Raw genomic sequence first — 22,720 nt, forward strand, 5'->3', positions numbered from 1 at the left:
TCTTTTATTTTTTGTGAGAAAAAAATATTCTCTTTGCTAATTATAAAGGCGAGAGTTGTTTAACAAAGAAAATTTAGAAGATACAGATAAACAGAAGGGAGAGAGAAAATAAAATCATCCTATTCGTGTGACCACCCAGCTGGTGACCACGCTTCCACCTCTTTTCTCTGCACAGACATGTTTACGTGTATGTTAGAATTGTGTGCTGACAAGAGCTTGCATGTACCGGATGCTTACAGAATAGGACTGCTCTAAGTGCTTTACATGTAGTAACTCATTTATGACAGCACCTCTGAGCTGGGTACTATTCTCCTCACGAAATGGGGCACAGAGATGGTAAGTATCTCAGGATCACACAGCTGGTAAGTTGTAGAGCCGAGATTTAAACCCAGGCACTCTAGCTCTAGAGCCTGTGTTCTTAACTACTATTCCATTCTGCCTCCTTGCATAGTTTCATCATCTACTTTTTTTAAAAAATTGAGATAAATTTATATAAAACAGTGGTCACCCTTTTAGGGGTACAGTTCAGTGAGTTTTGATAGAAGGTAAACCACCACCACAGTCAAGATATGGAGACTATTTCCATCAGAAAGTTCCATGGCGCCTGTTGTACATGGTCTCCTTTCCCATTCCCAGCTCCTGGTAACCACTGGTCTTATTTCTGCCCTGGTCGTTTTTGCCTTTTCCTGAATTTCATGTAAAGTCAATCATTCAATATGCAGCCTTTTGTGTTTGTCATCTTTCACGAGCATAATGCTTTGGGGATTTGTACACGTTGCCTGTTGCAGTAGTTGCGGGGTATTATTATTATTTGTTTTTAGGTCACTGAGTAGTAATCCATTGTGTGGATGTACCACAATTTTTTATTCTGTTCACAAGCTGAAGGACATTTGGGTTGTTTCTAATTTTTGGCAATTAAAATAAAGCTGCTATGAATATTCACAGACAGGTCCTTATGTGGACATACGTTCTAATTTCCCTGTTACCCAGGAATGGGATTTAGTGGGTTGTATGATAAGTGTAAGTTTAACTTTATAAGAAACTTCCAACTTTTCCAAAGTACGTTATCATTTGCATTCTCCCCAGTAATTTCCGGGAGTTGCACTCGCCCCTCATCCTGGCCAGCAAGGTATTTATTGGTAGTATGTGTACTCTGACACTAGCAAGTGTAGTGAGCCCTCACTTAATGTCGTCAGATAGCTTCTGTCCGCATCGGGAAGCTAAGTGGTGTATAATGAAACCAGTTTCGCCATCGGCCAGTTGGTGGAAACAAGAGTGAAGTTCCTATGGCATCTCATCAGTGGCAGCGCGAAACGATGGCATGGGAGGACCTGCTGTGACAATTATCTCGGTGCGCTCTGGTTGGGGGAAGTTGTTGCTTCAATTAAAGATTTCTGAGATATATATATACATATATATATATACTTTTTTTCTTTCATTTTCCTTTTTCTTTCCTTTCCATTTTACAAATATTTATTGAGCATCTCGCAGTGCCGGGAGGATGGATGAGGCTGAAGGACGCTGTTCTCAGCGCCCGGGTGGCCTTGTGAGGAGGGGCCATGGCAGAGCATGGAGACACAATTGATTGTTGTGCTTTACTTACTTTTCTGCTGGAACAAACCACTCAGCATAGAGGTTGTTGCTTCCACGCCTGTATACTGTATGCCTTGCTCAGCTTTCAAGTGCTGAGGAACCTTGTGGGGAGAAGACGATGGTGGCACAGCAGACTCCTGCTGTGCTGCCAGCGTTATCACCCACCCACCACCCCCATAGGTGAAAATGCCAGTGTCCTGGTGGCACCTGTTTCCGTAATGAGCTTGGGTGGGTTTTTCAATTCATTCCGCTGGTGTTGCCCTGATTGCCTGCCCAGGGATTTGAATGACGGGACTGTGATAGCTAAGGAAAAGTCAAACGGTGAGGTAAGTTTGGGTCAACAAGAGCACAAATGTCAGATTTTTGGTGGGCTGCCACTGTTGTCTCAGCATCTTAAGAGCCTTTATTTACTTTCTAAATAAACATCATATATGTACTGCGCTATATCTTTTAGAGATTTTTATCAGCAACATATTTGCAACCTGCTTAGAAGTGTCTATTTGTTCACTCGTTTGTTCATTCATTGAGAACATTCCAATTAACCATTATGTTTCATGGTACTCTTCTCCATGCTGTGATATGGCTGGTTTCAGAGTAAAATCTTCCTGAGTTTTTCCCTTCATACCTCCCCCTCCTCCCAATTTGGTATCTTTCATCTATAAACATTTAAAAAACAAATGTCAAGTGAAATGAAATAGTACCGTGTTTTAGCTCTTTGTTCCTCTTGGTGCAGACTTTACACAAGAAAGGAGGAAGGCCCAAGACAGAAGAGGGAACCTGGTCACGTGACGCTGCTTGTCTGGCAGAAGCCTTTTGGTTCTGAGCAGAGAAACCAACTGTTTACTATTTTGGGTGAATGAGGTTGGTTGGTTGCTACGAGCATTTTCTCTGAGGGAACCCTCTTCTCTTCCAGCTCTACGCATTGAAATCAGTCCTGCTTTTTGGCATTTGGGGAGAGGAGGGCGGTGTCTGTGTGGAGGCCCAGTGCTGACAGGAAGAAATGTTTTCCAGGAGACTTACTGATTCTGACCTTCTGCTGTCACTGCTCTTAATGCCCCACTCCCTGAGTAAACTTGGGAGCTAGCTGTTCTTGCAACCATTTCGTGCTGCAGAAATGAAGTACCCACTTTAACCTAAAGTTAGTCAGACCTTCAGCAAGTAATAAATGGCCTCTTTAAGGAGTGAGGGAAGGAAGAGTGGTTTATTGCAATCCTGGCCTTTGGAGTCTCGCGACTCCCTCAGCATGCTGGAGGAGAAGACCAGGATTCATCAGCGCATGTGTAGAGTCCTGCCCCTCTCGTGGATTGTCCTGAAGCCGGGAAAGGACAGCTACTCAGCAGTGTGCCTGGCCCCTTGTCACAATTTGCGGGAAGGTTGGCGTATTTATCCCTTTGGGGTTTGCATGCTTTCGTTTCCTCCTCAACTTTCTGCTGTCTTTCATCTCCTCCCTATTTCTCTGTAGCCATCCAAGCTTTGATTTTGGGTGGTTTCTTCTTGCAGGGCTTTTATTAAACATTTTTGAGCACTCAGCAGATAGGTAACTGGGCATAGTACTGTAAGGGTGTATGTGATCGGACAGTATTCAGAATGTTTCACGTTCTTACTTGTCTTCTGTCACCATTGCAGAGCTCATGTGCCAAAACTAGGTTATGGAAGAAGAATGAAACTTCTCTGTAGTAAGGTGGGACTCTCCTCCTTTATGTGGGTCCAGTACAGCGTTTTATCAATAAAACATACTCTGGCCATAGGCACTATACAAATAAGTGGGGAGCTATTGAGAATGACTTCAGTTTCTTCTGTGTTAAATACTGAAAATGGATAGATAAACTCTAAGATCTCATAACAGTAATACATTGTAATTTAAAATAACAGTTGGAAGGCTTTTTGCTTGTACTACCTGTTCATTTGGGTTAGGGTGAACAATTTGGACTGGCCTTGCCAATCTTTTTAGTAATTGTAGAATGACATTAAAATTACATTCAGGTGTATGAAAGCTAGCTGGAAACTGTTCCTTAGGTTAACACCCGTAAAGGAGTTTTCCTTTCTGAACATCCCTCTTTGTAATTCTGAAACTGCTAAAAAAAAAAAAAAAAATTCTTTGGGAGTAGAATGGACACATTTGAGTTCTACAGAAATGTTGAGTTTTAAATTGAGGAAAATTCTTTCAGAAGAGTTCTGACTTATGAAAAAAGGGGATAGGGACTTTATCCAAATTCTGTCAAATGTGAATGGAAAACAATTATCAACATTTTCCCTCTCCTACCTTTCTCTATTACTGATTATCAGAATTTATATACAATTTCTAATATTGATTACATAAATGCTGCTTTTCTAAAAACTTTTGACAATTCTTTTGAATTTTTGAGATTTCTTTGGGACTTGACTAACATTTGACAGGATGATTTGAGCATGTGGAATTGGCAATGAATGAATCCACTGAAGAGATAAGGATTATCAGTGCCCAGATTGCAAAGAGAATAATTCTGAAAACTGGTTTAGAGCAGTCGATCTTTCTTTGAATATGTAGGCGTGTTCTGGACTAACGTCAAAGAAGCACCCCAGCAACAGAAGAAAGGTTATGTGGGGAGCAGAGAGGCAGTACGTATGGCTCAGGACTTACATCTTTGGGCTGTTACTATTGACTTTGTAATCCAGAGGGTTGTAGTGTTTCGGGTTTCCAATCCGATCGTCAAGAATATCTTGATTTTAAGTGCAGAAGTATGTAGGAAATAGGAATGCAGACTTGTCATAGTAGGATCAGAACGGTAATTTTAGACAACTACCCTAAGCAACTGAGTGTGTTTTTCTGGTTTTATACTTAGAACCTTGCACTTAGAATTCTGAATGTCTACTGAATCTTGAGAGGACTCAAATTATGTTTTCTACAAGTACATATACACATTGTTGTTTTTAAAAATGAATGGCATTTTGTAAATTGCACAGAAGAAATAGTCTGTGCATTAGATAGTGAAAGTCTAAAGGATGTCTGATATTACTTCTTTTGGGTTGAAACAGGTGTTTGAGGGATACAGATAGTTCTCCCTTCAAATACTCAGAGATGCCCAGTGGAAATGACTCTTCTTCATTTTGTGTTTTCACATTTTTGGAGATAATTACGTAAGATTATTAGGGGGCCATGTGTGATCCTTTTCTCATTTTAGTTGCCAGTTGGAAATGCCCGAAAGGATAGGGACCAGCCTTTTTTATTTACCGCTTATGACATTGGGACCTGTGGTTTTCTTTATTAATAGGCTTTGGCAAGGATCACATCTGCATTTTTTGAGGGGGAGTGCGCCTTGAAAGATTGATGTTTTGTGGTTTAATACACCCTTCTAGTATAGTGCGGCCCAGTACTATGTCTGTACTGGCCAGTGTGGGAGCCACTCGCCATATGTGGCTGTGGAGATTTGACTTTTAAATTTTATTTAATTCCATTTAAATAGCATATGTGGTAAGTGGCTACCATATTGGCTAGCACAGTTATAGACCCTTCACAGTCTGACCTTAGCCAGCCTTTCCAGCTATCTTCTGCTCCCTTTCACAAATGTAACGTTCCAGTTAAATTGGAGCGTATTAGTTACATTCTTAACCTTATAGTATTTCCTTCCTCCAGGGCTTGGTTCATGCTGTCCATCTCTGGTTTCTGAAGTCCTTCGAGATGGTTTATGTGCTGCTGCTTTCCCATGAAGCTTACCTGATCCTTTTTGTACTCTAATAATTTATTATCTGCAAACTCTTAAAGCACTTACAACACTGTCTTTGATTAGAGTGATTTGCTTTACATTTCTCCTGTTCTCCATTACATTTATAAATTCCTTGAGGGGCTTATATAGTTTTTATGATTGTATGTCTGACAGGCTTAACCTTTTCTCGTTTATCCCCTTCTAAGCAAAGTCTGTTTATACATAGTAGGTGGTTAATATGCATTAGCCGAGTTAGTCTCCTGAGATTAGTGTGCTTCCTGGCACTAGGGGGCAGTATCTCACCCGTAAATAAAGTGTTTTTAGCCCAAAGTGACACATATTTTGTCTTAATTTAGTTTTGTTCCGTCTCATATAGATAATTATGGCCTTCATAAGGATTTCACCTCTTTTAATTGTCAGTATTATTAATGAATAACCTTTTCCTATAATCGTCTTGAATTAGATTCAGAATATGATGTTGAACCAGGAGATTGGTGAGATTCGTACTAACAAGAAACTTGGTCCATCTGAGAAACACTGGCCAAGGCACTAGCTGTCAGAGATTAATTCCTTGAGGGCAAAAGCCTTTTTGTGGTAGGCAGCTAGTGTGCCAGCACTGAGCTGATAGCCAAGAGCCTGAACTGAAGTTTGTGGTTTGATCTTGCCAGTGCTGAGCTTGGCTAAATTGCTTAAAAGTTGGCACACCAGTTTCTTTCATTGTGTAGAGGGTGTGATGCCTGCCATTCTAGTTAATAGGGTCAAATAAGATCATATATGTGAAAGTCTCTTTGTAAAGTATTATCTAAATGTATAAGGTTATTTTCCTTTTCAGTTCCTACCTTCTCCCTAGTCCCAAGGCATGTACATAGTAAGTTGTTGATTATAAATATGTTTGACGTTAATTGTTTTACATTTGGGGTAAAGAATGTACTCTGTTAAAGGTGGATGAGAGATACATTGATGTGTAATCACTTCCACCTAGGCCACGCAGAATAAGAAGTGATTATAGTCACAATCGTTTGGTTAATGTGTATCCTGTCCTTTGATGTTCTGCAGCCTTAAAGTGAACTGTATGTGAGTGTGTGTGGGGGGGTATGTGTGAACTATAACTATAACTTAGACTATTTTTTAGTCTTCCCTCTAGTGGATTTATTTTATTCTTTGTATCTTCTACCATTCTTAATATTAACTTAAAATATTCAGAATGAACGAATTATTCCGAGGTTTTTAGACTCGTTGTAGAAAACTAGGTTCAAATACAGTTACTTAGCCAAAACTGGTGTAGTTGGGAGATATGCACGAGCACATTTTCCTGTCAGGTTTGTGCGTTAGGAAAGAAGAGGGTTGTGGAGAGGGTTTCTCTTTGTTGAGAATCACTATCAGCCTGGAGCCTCCTCTCGTAAATCATTAGGTGCATCAAATAAAATATTCAGCTGAAGTTCATGTAACCTCACAGTTACCAAACACTCTTGCCAAAGAGAGTTGCAGTCATAATATCTGCAATCGAATCACTTCCTGTTGAAGCTCGCAGGTGGGGAACTGTCTAAAACTGCAGTTCTGTAAGATTAGTTATCAAAAGAGTGCCTTTGTGGGAGAGGTCTTGATGATAGTAAATGACAACCTAGCAAGTGTGGGGATGGAGAGAGTACCCCAGACCCTGGGACTCACCAGACTTTAGGGCCATAGATCAGGCCGTACGAGCCCTCTCCCATGGGGTGATCTGATTAAATCTCCTCCCGGGCCCCAGATATGTGCTGAATACACTCGGCAGTGGGCCAGGCAGATGGCACATTCCTGCACCGACCTTCGGAGGCCTGCCAGGTTACAAAGCTAGCGCTGGGGGCGTGGCTGTGCTCTGGCAGGAACGACCCGGAGAGCCTGCATTTCATCTAGCGTTGGGTCTGCCCCAGTTGAGGGGATGCCTGAGGACTGGGCTGGTCTCTGAGCCCACTTAAGGGTTGGTATACATTCTCATACGCCATGCCGCGACCCCATCTTGGAGGTGATTTTTATTGTCAACTCCAGAACTGACTCACACCCTCTAAAGTGATTCCTCCAGACTGGGGATGACCCAGGGTTAGCCTTTGAGATGCCACAACTCCCCTCCCTTCTCACCCCAGCCTGTCTTCACTGACCTACATTTTCAGATTTGAGTAAACCTTCCATCCGAGAATAGGTCGGGGCTAGGCAAGTTAGGCTGCGGGCACTTGTCCCTTCCTTTGCTTCTGTACATCCCTTTGCACTGTGTAAAGGAAAGTTGGGTGTGACACTCTCCTTAGGCTTCACCCACCCCCCTTTCCTGTTGCCCTTTTGATTTTTTAAAATCTGATACTGAGCCTCTCCTTCCCCCACTCACACACCAATGGAGTCTCCTAAGCTATTTCTGTCGTTTAATGATCCCCAGCTGTTGCTGTAGTTCTGGCTGCTTTCATGGCCAGGACAGGCAGAAGAGACGCCAAAAGAGGGGTCTTGCTCTGAGGTCTTGCTCAGCCAAGTCAAAAGCATTTTTCTGAAACAACTAGGGTGAGACTTCTTAGGGAGGGATGTTAATACTGGGATGATATGAAAATACAGGAGGAGGGAAACTGCAAGCTAGTCTCTGGGACATTTTAAAAATCAGCAGTCTGCCGACAGGTGTGGCACTGCCTGCATCACACAATTACGCTGGAAAAGTGTGGTATGTGGTAAGTGGGTAATAGTTTGATCACTTTGCATTCTACTTCCATTTTAGCTTTGGCGCTGGTGTGTCCCCTCCACCCAGGGTGTGTGTTGAAGGAGCCAAACATCTAAATAAAAAGGAGGATTCTGTGATGAGGAAATATATAGGAATCATTCCTGAAGTGGCCAGAAAAGGCCAGGAAAGGTTTCAGTTCTGCTTTAACTTAATGCAGGTTTGTTTTGTAAAATTTTGTGCAAAACCTGCAGTAATGAAATGTTCCACTTGCAAATTCAACCACACAAACTTCAGGAAATACAAAGTTGCAGTTCTTCTGACAACATGGACTCCCTGACAGTTGCATATGCCTTTACTTTTGAGATGTCTTCACTAAATCTGGGGGATGGGGCGTGGGAAAATCCTACAGTTAAATGGGCTACTGTATTATCATAGACTGGCTTTTCCTTTATGTATTTGATCTTGAGAATTTTAATCCTTCCAATAATTTTAGCTGGTAGACTTTCACACTTCATATCCTGCATGAAGTTTAATTTTATGGATTTCATTCTAATATAGAGAAGAAAAATTTTGCTGTTGCCTTTACCAAAATTTATTTTAAAATATTTCTTTAATTGTTTGAGGCAAGAAGATATATTTTTATGTCCCCTAGGATTTAAGGGTGAAAAATTATTGTTTTTGTCTTTAAATACCCATAGAGAACTTTACATGTAAACATTTGAAGAACATTTGATGAAATGTGTATGTGTGTGTGTGTGTGTGTGTGTGTGTTTCTTAACACATTTGGCCTAATTTCTAATTACCTGTCTGCTCCCTAATCCTTCCCATAGAAAAAAAATTTTTTTCATTTGAAAAATTATTTTAATTAGCATTTACCTTTTCCCCCCTCACAGTGTCACTTACATGTCATTAATTATTACAACACCTTTTGAAAGTTAATTTTAAAAATATCAAGAAGCTAAATAGGAAAAGCCTATCAGAAGAGTTTGAAATACTTCACTGGAAAAAAAACTGACTTTCTAAGTATTTACCAAATTTATATGAGGATATAGGCCTTTCCCTCATTATTTCAGTCATGATTATTGTGCCATGCTGTATGTTTTTCAAGTCCATATTATGAAGCTATAGAAAGAAGAACTCTAATATAGTTTTAAGGGAAAATGTTTTTGTCACTTCTGGCGTGGTGTGGAATAACTCTCCTGTTCCAAGTTTTAAATCTGCTCACCTGTCACCTGCCCTCAACAAATATGGGTGCAAAATGTCAGCACCAGTAATACCAGCAGGGAATAGCAAGTGAGAGTTGAGGCTGCCCACATTTTCTGGGCGAACGTGCAGAACTAATGCAGCTGGGAAAGGCTGTTCCTGGCCTTTGACTTCGGGAGGGATTGTTCAGATGGCCCTGCCAGTCTAAAGGAAACACATTCCCAGTTTATCTTCACCCCATCCAGACATCTGGTGCAAGTACATGTTATGCTTCGCATTATGGGATAGAATGGTTTGAACACTGCCTTATAAATCCTCAGAATGGGGACTCATTACATTGAAGTAGCTGGCAGTTTGAAATCTGGCTGCTGCAATTAGAGAAGGAGATGACTTCAAGGGGAAGATGAGCAGCTCCCAGAAATGAAATGGTGAGCCCCAGATTTCTGAGGATGTGGGAGTTTGATTGATTGATTTATTTATCATTATCAATATTTTTGCTCTGACTCTGGCATTACATGTGATGTGGAAAAAGTACAAACTTTGCTATCAGGCCAGTCTGTGTGTGAACTCTGGCTCTAGCTCTTATTGGCTGTGCAAGCAGTTACTTAACCTCTTTGAACCTCTTTCTTCATCTGTAAAATTGAGGTAATACATATCTCAAATAGCTGTTGAGATTCAAGAGTCACTGTAGTAGTACGTCCAACACAGTGACTATATGTAACATAGGACTTTAACATATCAGTTTCCTCCTTTTTTGTATCTTAGTTTCCTTCTCAAGACAAGCCTTATCTCACCTCGGTACCTTTGCACTTGCTATTTCTGTCACCTGGAACACTCGCCAAATCTTTTCATGATTTATCATGTTATTTAGGTTTCTACGTAAGAGTCATCTGTCTGCTCAGAAGGGCCTTCCCTGTGTACTCTAAAATTACCACCTTAGGTTACTCTCTGTTCTCTTATTCCACTGTCTTTTTCTTCACTTCATGTGCCACTGGCACTTATAATCTATATAACTTAAATTATGTTTCCCCCACTAGAACATGTACTCTGTGAGTGCAGGGACCTCTTCTGTCCATTTTACTGCTGTATCACCTAGCACAGTGCCTATATGTAATAGGTGCATGGTAAATATTAGTCCCATAAGTGAAGGAATGAATCAACCCAGAATCTCCCTTCCTAGTATCAGGGAAGAACCCCTGGCAGAATGCGGGAAGGAAGTTGTACCAGGAAGTGGGTGCTCTCTGCCTTTCCATTATGGATGTTCCTGCATTGAGAGCCAAGTGGGAAGTAGGCCTGTCAAGTTCTCTTGTATCTTTCCAGACTGCCTCCTGTCGCCAGGAGAAGCCCCTTTAAATGACCTTTACATGTGAGCACTGTTAGAGTCTCTGTTCCTTTTGGAATTTGAATATAAGGATCCTTTTCTGAATATCATATGCTGTTCACTGAAGTCACCTGGATTCTCCCCCGGTTAGCAAGTATATAGATCATCATTTTCCAGCCACATCACACCGATAGCACAATTAGTGTGGTGTCATTTTTAAACATGGGGGACTGGTGTGTTTATGAAAGAAGAGAAGTGCGACATACAATAGCGATTAAGGGCTCAGGCTGTTGATTGAGAGAGAGCTGGGTTCCAGTTTCTGCTCTGCCCTTTATGACTTTGGGCAAGTTGCTTCATTTCTCTAATGCTCACTTTCCTCATCTACAAATAGGGTGAAAATAGTATCTTCCCCATAGGTTTGTTTTGGAATTAAATAAGATGATGCATGCATGTTTTCACCATTTTATAAGTATTGTTGTACAATATAGAGACCTCTTATTTTGCATATTTTAGTAGCTCAGGTTAGGTTTTCATAAGCTTATCGTTTGTAAATTAGATCAGACGCATAAGTAGCCCAGGTTTACCAAACCAGGAAGATGGTTCATCTCTCTGCCTGTATCCCTGATGATATTCAAATTAAATAGAAGATGTTTACCTTTTTTTGGTGTTATTTCCAATTTCTAAAGCAGATAATTAGAGAGATAATTTAACTCATGTTTATACCCTATATACAGAGATGGAAGAGAAACATACGGGATTGTGAAAGGGATAAATGTTGAGCATATTGATAAAACTTAATCAAATTTGAAATCTTATTAAAGATGGCTTTTGGTATATGTGATTTTAAACAAAATTAGGAATTCCTGTCTTCAAGTCTTTGCAACATTACCGTTCTTTGTATATGTTTATGCCACAAATCATCTTACAAATTGACTTTATTAAAAGACCCATTATTTTTTCCTCATAATTAATCATTTATAGGAATTAATCAGCAATTTCTTTTTGTCCAAGACATGGTAGCATTTCAGTTTGAAAAAAACCTGCCCTTTGGGTCGGCCCGGTGGCTCAGGCGGTTAGAGCTCCATGCTCCTAACTCCGAAGGCTGCCGGTTCGATTCCCACATGGGCCAGTGGGCTCTCAACCACAAGGTTGCCAGTTCCATTCCTCGACTCCCACAAGGGATGGTGGGCAGCACCCCCTGCAACTAAAATTGAACACGGCACCTTGAGCTGAGCTGCCACTGAGCTCCCGGATGGCTCAGTTGGTTGGAGCGTGTCCTCTCAACCACAAGGTTGCCGGTTTGACTCCCACCAGGGATGGTGGGCTGCGCCCCCTGCAACTAGCAATGGCAACTGGACCTGGAGCTGAGCTGCGCCCTCCACAACTAAGATTGAAAGGACAACAACTTGACTAGGAAAAAAGTCCTGGAAGTACACACTGTTCCCCAATAAAGTCCTGTTCCCCTTCCCCAATAAAAAAATCTTTTAAAAAAACACAAAAACCTGGCCTTTGATAGGTTTTAGTAATTGATTCACATATATTTCTGAAGGGAGAATCAAATCCATGGTGTTTTTCTTTTTTTTAAGATTTTATTGGGGAAGGTGAAGGGATTAGGAAGCAGCTGGTAACCACAAGATGGCCTCAGGGTTTTTGAAAATTAATTTGGGGAACGTATTCAATAATGTTGTAAAGATTTTGTTGGGTATCAGATGGACACGTGTCCCATTTGGGAGACCACCTCAGGGACACTGTGGATGCCTGATCATGGCATTGTACACCAGAAGCTAAACATTAATGAATGCCAACTATAATTTTATATATATAATGTGATGGTTCAGTGTGAGGTCGGAGGGATAGTGGATGGGGGGAGGGGGGTTCACAGTGTGAGGGATATAAATGATGAACGTCTAAGTATTACCTTGTCTTGTACACCTGAAACTAATAAATTCAAATAAAAAAAAGGATTGATAGAAGAGGAGTACGGAGTAAAGTATGAGGAGCACAGCAGAGAAAAGTGGTTCAATTCAGTTCATTGCACCATGTGACGAAGTAAGACATAGTTGCCATTTTCTAATATTCGATGGATTTCAAATGATCTTTTTCCTGAATTTCTGTAAATTCCAAAGAGCAGAGCCTGTGTCTCCCTTGTTCAGCGCTGTATCTGTGGCACCCAGCATAATACCTGATATGTGAGAAATGATAAATAAAAGGTGGATAAGTTAAAGAGTAAAAAAAAAAAAAAAAAAAAAAAGATTTTATTGGGGAAGGGGAACAGGACTTTATTGGGGAACAGTGTGTACTTCCGGGACTTTTTCCAAGTCAAGTTGGTCTCCTTTCAGCCTTAGTTGTGGAGGGCGCAGTTCAGCTCCAGGTCCAGTTGCCGTTGCTGGTTGCAGGAGGCGCAGCCCACCATCCCTTGTGGGAGTTGAACCGGCAACCTTGTGGTTGAGAGGACGCGCTCCAACCACCTGAGCCATCTGGTCACCCACCTGGGAGCTGAGCAGCAGCTCATTGACTTCATTCTAGTTGTGGAGGGTGCAGCTCGCTGGCCCATGCGGGAATTGAACCGGCAGCCCCGTTGCCCAGAGCTCATGCTCTAACCAACTGAGCCACCCGTCCGCCCCTAAATCCATGGGTTTTTAAAGTAAACTTTTTCTTTTGGAATAATTTTAGACTTACGAAAAGTCACAAAGACAGTGCAGAATTCCCATGTACCCTTTACCCAGTTGCCCCTACTGTTAGGATCTTACATAACCGGGTACATTTGTCAAAACTAAGAGATTAATATTGGTACTCTACTAAGTAAACTTCAAACTGTATTTAGAGTTCATCCGTTTTCCCACTGATGACCTTTTTCAGTTCCAAAATCCAGTCCAGGACACCACATTGCATGTAGCCATATGATTTGTAGATTGTGGATCAGTAGGATCCCAGAGAGTTAACTTTCTTTTTCTCACCTCCAGTCCCTCCTTTTTGTCTTAAATCTGGATCTGAATTTCAGCAGATGAATGGAACTTTGTGGGTCCTTTAACTGCCATTTCCATATTGACAACTTAGAATTTCAGGAGCATTCTTTCAACACTCACTGTAGATTTAATTTTATTAATGAATGGGTACCGATTCTTCTCCCTTTCTGAGTATTGTTTATACATACCAAGTTGTCTAGAGTCTGGGAACAGAGCATGGTTCTTCACTGACGACATTTTCCAGAGCTGCCTTCTAAAAAGAAAGAGTTCTCTTTTCCTTTCTCTTTTCCCTTCCCTTCTCTTCCAGTGCCTTCCCTCCCCCTCACTGCCATCTTTCTCCTCCAACTTCCTCTCCTTGTGCCTGTCCCAGAACAACTTGAAATCTGATTGTAAATAAGGATGTTTTGCGATAAAGCCTTTTTACTTTGCGGATTAAGCATCTTGTTGGCAGGTGTGGTACCAGATTACCAGGTGTTTACTCCTGTCCTAGACAGAAGCTCTCTCATATAAAGTCCTGTAATGAAACATTTATATTCTACTATTGTTTTGTAAAGCGCTTTTCATATACATTGTGTTCTTTTGAGCTTCAAAGGGCAAGGATTCTTTTCCAAATTGTATTACAGTGAGAAAAATCAAGGCTAAAATAAGTTAAGTGACTTAATTAGGTAGCAACAGAACCAGGACTGGAACCCCTGTCTTTTGGTTCTTTCTTTGATGTTCTTTGGTCTCCCCTTCATGGTCAATTCTATAAGTGTATTGCATTCACTTGGAACTTATATAATATTCACATAACCAACCCAATATGCAATGCTTGCCTGTTTCCCCAGAAATCATAGGTGGACCGTAAGCCCTTCTGGTGAAGGGTAGGGCTAATTATAGAATACACTGGGCCTTTAAAATGCTGTTGTTTATGTTAAAAGCACAAGCCAGAAATACATTTTTGGTGCAGTGTACACTGTGCTAACCCATTCAGGCTCATTTCCCAAGGTGAAGAAGGTAAATTAATCATGAAAAGGACTAGACAAACTTAGTTTAGAAAGCTTGAGGAGATTATATATAAGAAACAGGAGGAGAAAACATTCTGGGGCTGCTGTAGGGCCGGGTCAGGAGTGAACACCAGGAAGCAGGAGAGCAGCAGAAAGGAGGAAGGGACCAGACACCGCTCTTGTACATCTAGGCTCTGTAAGGAAAGACTTGTGGAGATGACAGGAAGTAGGGGCCCACAGGAGTATTACTTCTTGGGAATGACATCAAGAAACTACCTGAAACTTTAATACAAACTGATCACGAGGATAAAATATTTTTAAGGCCCAGTTTATATGTTGACTAGTTCTACCCACATAGAAAGGGGCTTGTTTCTCTTTGTTTGTGACGCCCAGTGTTGGGTAGCATCACCTTTGCACTCCCATGGCACCTAAAAAAAAGAGATAACTATTTGAATTTTTATAGTTTTTTAAGAAACCAACACTTCTTTTTATTATTTATGCATACATGTGTGTCACACGTAAGCTGAGAGGACTTGAATTTGGCAGGGGCCCTTAAGTAGTAGGGTGTGTGTGCTAACGTTGAATTTTCCTGACTTTTTAAGTAAAAATCTGTATTAGAGATACCAGTATTTTTCCTGTAGCATTGTAATTACTCATTTTGAGTCCCTTTTTTCCCCATTAGACGTAAGAATTCCATGAGGATGAGAACGATGTCTTCACATAAGTGTCTCTAGCACCCAGCCCTGGTTTTGAGAGTACGAAAGATCTTTGAATGCGTGAATTGAATCATGGAAATAGTCAAACCACTTACTTGGGATGTGGTGTCTGAATATGTTTTCTTTGAAACTACTCCTCACTCTTTTAAGTACTTATTTACTGGTCGTTTCCTTCACGAAAGTAGCAACTCCACTGAAGGCAGTGACTCTCTCTGTCTGGTCACCACTATATCCCCAGCAGCAAGCCAAGTATCTGGCACGTAGAGTAGACCCTCATATTTCTTGATTGAATGCCTGAGGAAAGTTTTGACAAGGAACGAACTAAGGAAGAGCTGAATCAGGCGTGACTATGAGATGAATAGATGTGCTCACCACCTAGTATGTGAACCCTAGAGCAAGCAAATAACTGTAAAGTGAATAAATGAAATTGTGTGCCTCCTCTTATTTCTAGTTTACCCTGAGTTCTGTTTTTCAAGGAGTTTTAGTATCTTAAACAATTGACTGTACAGTAGTAAAGAGGAAATGTAAAAAGTCATTGCAGCACATTAAAGGGGAGAAACTATAGATTCCAGGGTCTGATCTCTCTAACATCTTTTATCTCTTTCTTATGAAGCATTGGTCATAACTTGTACTCATTTGTATGTGGTTTGGTGTCTGTTATCCCAGTGGGCTAAACGCTTTATGTGAGCAGGGTCCACAGATGAATCCAGCACCCAGCGCAGTGCCTGACACGTAGTACGGGCAGACCTCCGAGATAGTGACGGTTTGGTTCCAGATCACCTCAATAAAGCGAGTGTTGCAATAAAGTGAGTCGTAATCTTTTTGCTGCTGGAGGGTCTTGCCTTCAATTTGTAAAAAAGAAACAACATCTGCGAAGTGCAGTAAAATGAGATATGCTTATAGTTGGCTCGTAAATATTTGTTAGATGAATGAATGAGAGAATGGATGGATTAGAACTCTATCCCCATCCCGACTCCCAGTTCCTGTTTTGGTGGTGATTCTGCGAAGTAACCCAGGCGGCAGAACACGAGGAATATCCTCTTCTGGAGGACCCTTCGCCTACTTTGAATCACACATTCTAAGAATGAAACTAATTGAGTGTTCAGAGAATAGCCTTTGGTTCTGAGTGATAGGTCGTGTGGTTTTACAATTTGGGTGTCACTAAATGATTTTTCAGGTATATAGGATAAACTGAAGTATAAAATACACCAATAAAATAGGTATAATTCACTGCTGTAAAGATGAATATTCTAATTATCAGAACGCTAAGCTTCATATAAGGCTAAAATCCACACTGTTCCTTCTCTGATCTTTCCAGTAAAACAGTCTCCAGTTTGAAGCTAGAGGTAGTTGTGTCTATACCTGACTTGAATTGTATCTACATATTTATTCTGGGACTGGAGCCTGAAGGTTAATGAGGAGGAAAATGTACCAGTTATGAGGAGATCAGGCTTTGGGGACTTAAGAAGGAACAGAATTTAGAGTAAGAATGTACGATCTGAAGTTAATTTTAACAATATTTGTTTAATGTGCTAGGTTATTTATAAAAGAGAACTTAGAAGATGATGCCTCATATCACATGCATTAGATTTAGATAAAAAACTCACAGAAGTGAGTCTAGAAATATCAGATTTTATATCTTTATTAGGTTGTTGTTTAACCATTTTTCCCCTTTGATAAACCTTCAGTAGCAGACGACAAATAATTTTTGTGAAAGAGATGTGTTGGAAAATGAAAGTTCCCTCCTATTATAAACTTTTAAATAAATTTAAAACGAATATTTTAACTTAAAAATATTGAATCATTGTTCAGTACATACCAAAAGATTATGTGCTTTAAAGCAGTTAACTAGATCTGCTTAGTAGTATTTACTTGACATGATCTGTAATTGGTATCATAAACATAGATGGGACATGTTTAATTTCCCAATGTAAAGTGAACTTAAGTTAGTCCAAAGTAGTCCAAAATGGGGCATCAGTTGGCATGTCACCTGGCATGACATTAGAATCATCTGGCAAGCTTTTGAAAAACAGTGATGCCCAGGCCCCATTCTGAACCAAGTAAAGACTTTCTCAGATGATTTGATTTGTGAAGTAAGGGTTGAGAATCACTGGAATGGGGGAAAGAATACAAGGACAAGGATACAGAAGATTTGGTTGCAGTCCTGGCTTCTACTTTCTAGTATTTTGTTGAGGATTTTTGTATCTATAAGATGTGATCAAACTGTACGGTGAATGTTTAAATAAAAATATTTAATATAGTAAAAGACACTTTGCCATTAATCCCTCTCAGCATACTCCCCTTTGCTTTGAACACATGTATCCCATCATTCTTACCACTTTCTGAAACAGTTCTGAAGGTCCTTTTTTGTGAGTGCCTTTAGTTGTGCTGTTGTGGCTGTCTCCATGTCCTGAATCGATTCCAAATGTTTATCTTTCCTGGTCATTTTTACTTTGAAGGAAGAGTCAGAAGTCGCACTGTGCCAGATCTGGTGAATAAGGTGGATGAGGACACACCGTAATGTTTTTATTTGACAGAAATTGCCATACCAGAAGCGATGTGTGACACGGAGCCTTTGATCACAAAATATGGTGACTGCAACAGCAAGGCAGGGATCTTCAATATGGAAAGTGGTGCTTCGAACTTTAGTAACAGTGTGTGACAACTTGGAAATTGTTTGGTGCAGTCAGTTGGGTGTGAGCTATGGTTGAGAGGGAAGGTGTGTTTTCAAGTGTGCTGTAAATCATCCTTCATCATGACAACGCTCCGTATCACTCACCACTTCTGGTACTGTCATTTCTGTCAAATAAAAACATTATGGTGTGTCCTCATTCACCTTACTCACCGTGTGACTTCTGGCTCTTTCCCAAAGTCAAAATGATTCAGGACATCGAGGCAGCCATGACAGCACAACTAAAGACACTCACGAAAGAGAACTTCCAGAACTGCTTCAGAAAGTGGCGAGAACAATGGAATAAGTGTGTTCGAAGCGAGGGGAAGTCTTTTGAGAGGGATTAATGGCAATGTGTCTTTTACTGTAGTAATTTTTTTTATTTAAACATTTGCTGTATTTTTTTTTATCACATTTTGTATCTCTTTTGACACATTGCTCTTTAAGAATGTGTTGTTTAATTTCTACATATTTATGACTTTCCCGAAATTCCTTCCGTTGTTGGTTTCTAATTTAATTCCATTATGGTCAGTGAACATACTTGGTATGATTTTAATTCTTTTAAATTTATTGAGACTTGTATTATGGCCTAGTATATTGTCTGTCCTGGAAGAATGTTCCACATGTGCTTGAAAAGATTACGTATTCTGCAGTTGCTGGGTGGAGTGTGTTGTTCAGGTCATTGGTATTCTTGTTGATTTTCTGCCTACTGTCCATTATTGAGAGTGAGGTAGATTGTGATTCATAAGGAGATAAGCCAAAATATTCCTTATTCTAAGTCATTGAAGTAAGCATCATGAAATTTAATTAAAATAAAATGGGGAAATCCTCTAGTATTGTATCTCAGGAATGCCAGAAATGACATCTGCTAATTTATTTTTAGTATAGTGGGCCTTTTTATTTTAATATTTTGTTTTAGTGTGAGGGTCACTGGAAAACTGATGTTTTCAAACTTAACTCCAGTCAGGTCAGTCTTTCTGGCTAGCAATTTCCCCCTCTGAAGTTTGAGAGCCTCCATAGGTTAGAGTTGACTATCGGAGTGAGGGGAAAAAAAGATATTTAAGAAGGCTTGGTTGCTTTTTGGTCTCCTCCAGCATATAAACCTCATTGATTTTCCTAATACAGTACTTTTTGAGTAGCATGTAACTTCTAGCCAAGGAGTACTTCTCTTATTTGTCAATAAGTTTGTTTTGGAGCCTTTTGTAACATAAATAGTCTGAAAAGTTGTGGCCAGTTCATTCTCATTTGATTCGGTTTGATGTAAAGTTTCATATCCAAATTTACAGAAATTAGAAAAAGACTTGTCAGTGTTTCTGAGTTAGGGCTGATGTTAATGGAATGTCCCTGTATACAGTCACGGCCTTCCTTGAAGAGGTCGTACTGAGCTAAGGCTGATGCAGAGGGAGGATTTCTGGTCTGTTGCTGTCATTTTCACACCATGCCCCTGTCCTGTTCTTCTCTACTTCCCTCATAACTTCTATTTCATCTCCTTGTTCTGGCAGCCTTGGTGGAATCAGTCATGGATGACTATGAATAAAGGAGGAACAACTTTACGCAGCACCCTTTCCAGTGAAATTCAGGACTACCAACCGGTGGAAGCCGCAGAGCTGGGCTTGAGAACACAACATTTATTTTGGCTTTTTTCTTTCCCAGCCCTGATTGACCCGATTGTTTGCTTTGTCTAGTTGTTGGGCATTACTGTTCGAATGCCATCAACATACTTCCGTGGTCTTACAGGGCAGAAATATGTGAAGTTCATTCCTTTGCTTTGGTTTCCTAAGTAGCCAGTTATTCAAATAACAACCGATCACCTTTGTTTGAAACAGGTGGAAAACTTGATAATTTCCACAGGGAGTGGAGAACCCCATGTCCCCCAATTTAGAGTGCAGTTTCTTTTCTTTTTATTCTAATCCTTTTCTGGCAGGAAACTCAGTTGGTTCACCATCCATCAGTTTTAAAAACATCTGTTTATTTTCTATATATAGGTTGGTTTGCACAGACCCATTTCAAAACAGTTGATACATTAATTTTGTGGAATTCAGTAAGTGAAAGTATAAACACTCATGCTTGTACACAAATAGGCATTTTTGTTTTGTTTTTATTGACTTGGGGAGCAGAGAGGAAAATCTAAACGTTGAGAGATTAATGGAGAGATTTTGTCGAATTCTTACTTTTTTGAATCTCCTTGGTCTAACACTGTCTGTGAAAATAATCATTTGAAGTAGTGTTCGGTATTTCTTGGTGAGGGCGGTTGTGCATTAAATGTATGGCCTCTGAAATACACTCCTGATTTGGGTGCCTTTTGCAGTGAATACAGAACGTATGGCTCTTAATATTATTTACTGAAAGTGAGTTATTAAATGATTTCTTCTAAAATGAGTAATCCCTACGGTCAGAAGCATCAAGCATTTTTTTAGAGTGTTTAGAATTAAGAGGAATTAAGATAGACTAAGGAAAGAGGATAGTCATATAAATATCCATTTCTTTGCCAATGAAAGTCTTAGAAGGATCATTGTACATAAGCACAAGCAAACAGATAAACTACAAAATAAAGCCTAGGTGGACTACCATAATTTTAGGCTTACTGCTTAGATCCCTTTTTCCCCTCCTTATAAAGATTGTTGGAGTTAGTAGGAGAGGGTTCTGCAATGTGTAAAACAGTACAGACCTACAATCAAGTTGTAGCAATACCTGAGATAACACTCATGGAGGGCAGTTGTGTACTGGAATGGAGAACTTGGTCAGATTTCAGATTAGCATGGAATTTGGAGTCAGCTGCTGAGAGGGGCAGGATGGAATTTTCAAATAACTTTAATTTCATTTCGTTTTTGACAGGGAAAAGGTGTATTAGGTAAACTTTCCTCTTTGAACTAGAGCTGTTTCAAGATAAAAGCTAAAAAAGACCTTTACTCTCCATAAAAAACTTGAATCATTGACTTAAAGTTTTGATTTCATGAAGCACGAAGTTTTCAGTCAAGAAGCTTGCTTAATTAATACATTCCTACGGCCCTGTCTGTATGTGGTTTCTTAGGAGGGCTGCTGATTGATATTTCAAAATTATTCTTGAATAATAGCCATAGTTTTCATTAGTTCCTGTTTCTTTGAAGCGTTCAGACTTACTGAATTACATTAGATTCCCCTATTCTCTGAAATCAAATTAATTTATTCAGTCACTTTCTAATAGCTTATCTTACACTGGGCCTTAGAAACACTATAGAAGTCGACAGATATTTGCCCTTTTTCCCCTCTTTATCCTGCCCGGCTTCATCCTGTCTCCAAGGAGGCACATGTGATAGTTGTAAGTACCCAACTTTTAGGGTCACAGAGACCTGGGTGTGAATCCTTGGGAGCAATGGGACCTAAGGCAAAATTTTAAAAATTTCAAAATCCTAAGTTTCCTCATTTGTAAAGTGGAGATAGTAATAACTGTATCCTCACAGGCCTTTTTTGGGGGTGGGGGTGGGGTTACATAAGTTAAAAGCATGTCAGTCACTTAACATAGGGCTGACACAGCAACACTAGTTGACTTCTGTTATTATTTGTATTATAATTATTGTTGCTGATCTATGGTTATAATTCTGAAATCAAGTTTCTAGATTAATTTAGATTTATTTTACTGAAGTTGATCACTCAGACTCCTTTGACCCTGGCCTGAACCATCTCTTTTCCTCAGTCCCTTTGTTTCTCTCCTCAGAGAATGAACCTAGGTGGTCACATTCCATGTCTATTATCTTAGCAGCACAGGCTTCCAGAAGACCCTAGAGAAGCTGAGAAGTGAGGAGCCCAGGGTCTGGAATCAGAATGCTTGGGTTCAAATCCTGTTACACCTCTTATTAGTGGGATAACCTTAGGTAAATTACTTAATTTCTCTGGACCTCATTTTCCTTACCTGTAAAATAGGAATAACACCTGTCTGTCTCCATAGGGGGATTATGAAAAGTAAATGAGTTAAAACATGAAAGTACGCAGAATGGTGTCTGGCACAGAGCATATGTTCTATAAATGTTAGCTAGTAGTGTGGTTATTGCTGTTTGTATCTATTTTATTCTGCAAAGCTTTGTTTTCTTATTTTTCTCCCCCCTTCTTCCGCCTCACCCCCCCCACTCCGGTTCAAACCGTTGTTTCTCAGTCTAGTTGTGTAGGACACAGCTCCCCGGCCCATGCTGGTGTTAGGAGCCTTGCGCTGCCCAGCTGGGGCAGTCAGTTGCCGGTTGTGGGTCGGCTGCTCACAGCAGCTCATGGCAGCTCTCGCCGGCTGCCGGCTGCTCACGCTGGCCACTGGCCACTCATGGCAGCATACCGTAGCCCACGGCAGTACATAGCAGCCCACGGCAGCTCACGCTGGCTGCTGGACACTCACACTGGCCACCGGCCTCTCCTGATGGCACACAGCATCCTGCAGCAACTCACACCAACCTCCGGCTGCTCACAGCAGCCCAGCTCCAGGGAGAGCTGCAGTTCACAATCCCAGCTGTAGAGGGCGCAACTCACTGGCCCATGTGGGAATCGAACTGGCAGCCTTCGGCGTTAGAGGCCATCGGGTCAGCCCAAAGCTTTGTTTTCAACTGTGCTAATTTGTAAAAAGAGAAAGAAAACTATGATCATAGTAATAATCTTGTGATTAGCTTTCTTAGACTGTATGTATTCTCATTTTGAGATCCAGTTCAATTCAAGAAACAATTATTAAATACCTGCTGTGTATTTAGTGCTATGGGGAGGCATACATTAATAAGATATAGTCCTTGCCCTCCAGGAGTTTATGAAATGGTAGGCAAGAGAAGATACATTCGGGGTTAAGTATTACACAGGGCAAACTATTACTGTACTTTTTGTATCAGATAAAAGGTAGCTCACAGGAGGCCTAGAGTAATTCTGAATGCTGGGGAGTGAATCAGAAACGTCAGGGG

At 40.5% G+C, this 22,720-nt stretch overlaps 1 protein-coding gene across 9 annotated transcripts in view; it reads left to right on the top strand.

Moving 5' to 3' along the window:
- The window catches only part of MRTFA (myocardin related transcription factor A), a gene marked incomplete at its 5' end in the record, with an annotated part of 176,073 nt that overhangs the window by 112,111 nt on the left and 41,242 nt on the right, over positions 1-22,720 (top strand). The window contains one exon of one of the 9 annotated variants that reach the window (XM_081058623.1): positions 2,759-2,966. The exons of 7 other annotated variants lie outside the window; for them this stretch is intronic. In XM_081058623.1, coding sequence (XP_080914749.1) covers positions 2,759-2,966 — 208 coding nt within the window. Of the gene's footprint in view, positions 1-2,758; positions 2,967-21,566; positions 21,665-22,720 lie in introns of those variants that run through there. One more of the 9 variants, XM_081058619.1, reaches the window with a different exon arrangement.

This window comes from Rhinolophus hipposideros (genome assembly GCF_964194185.1).
Source record: "Rhinolophus hipposideros genome assembly, chromosome: 9".
In the NCBI taxonomy this organism is placed as follows: domain Eukaryota; kingdom Metazoa; phylum Chordata; class Mammalia; order Chiroptera; family Rhinolophidae; genus Rhinolophus; species Rhinolophus hipposideros.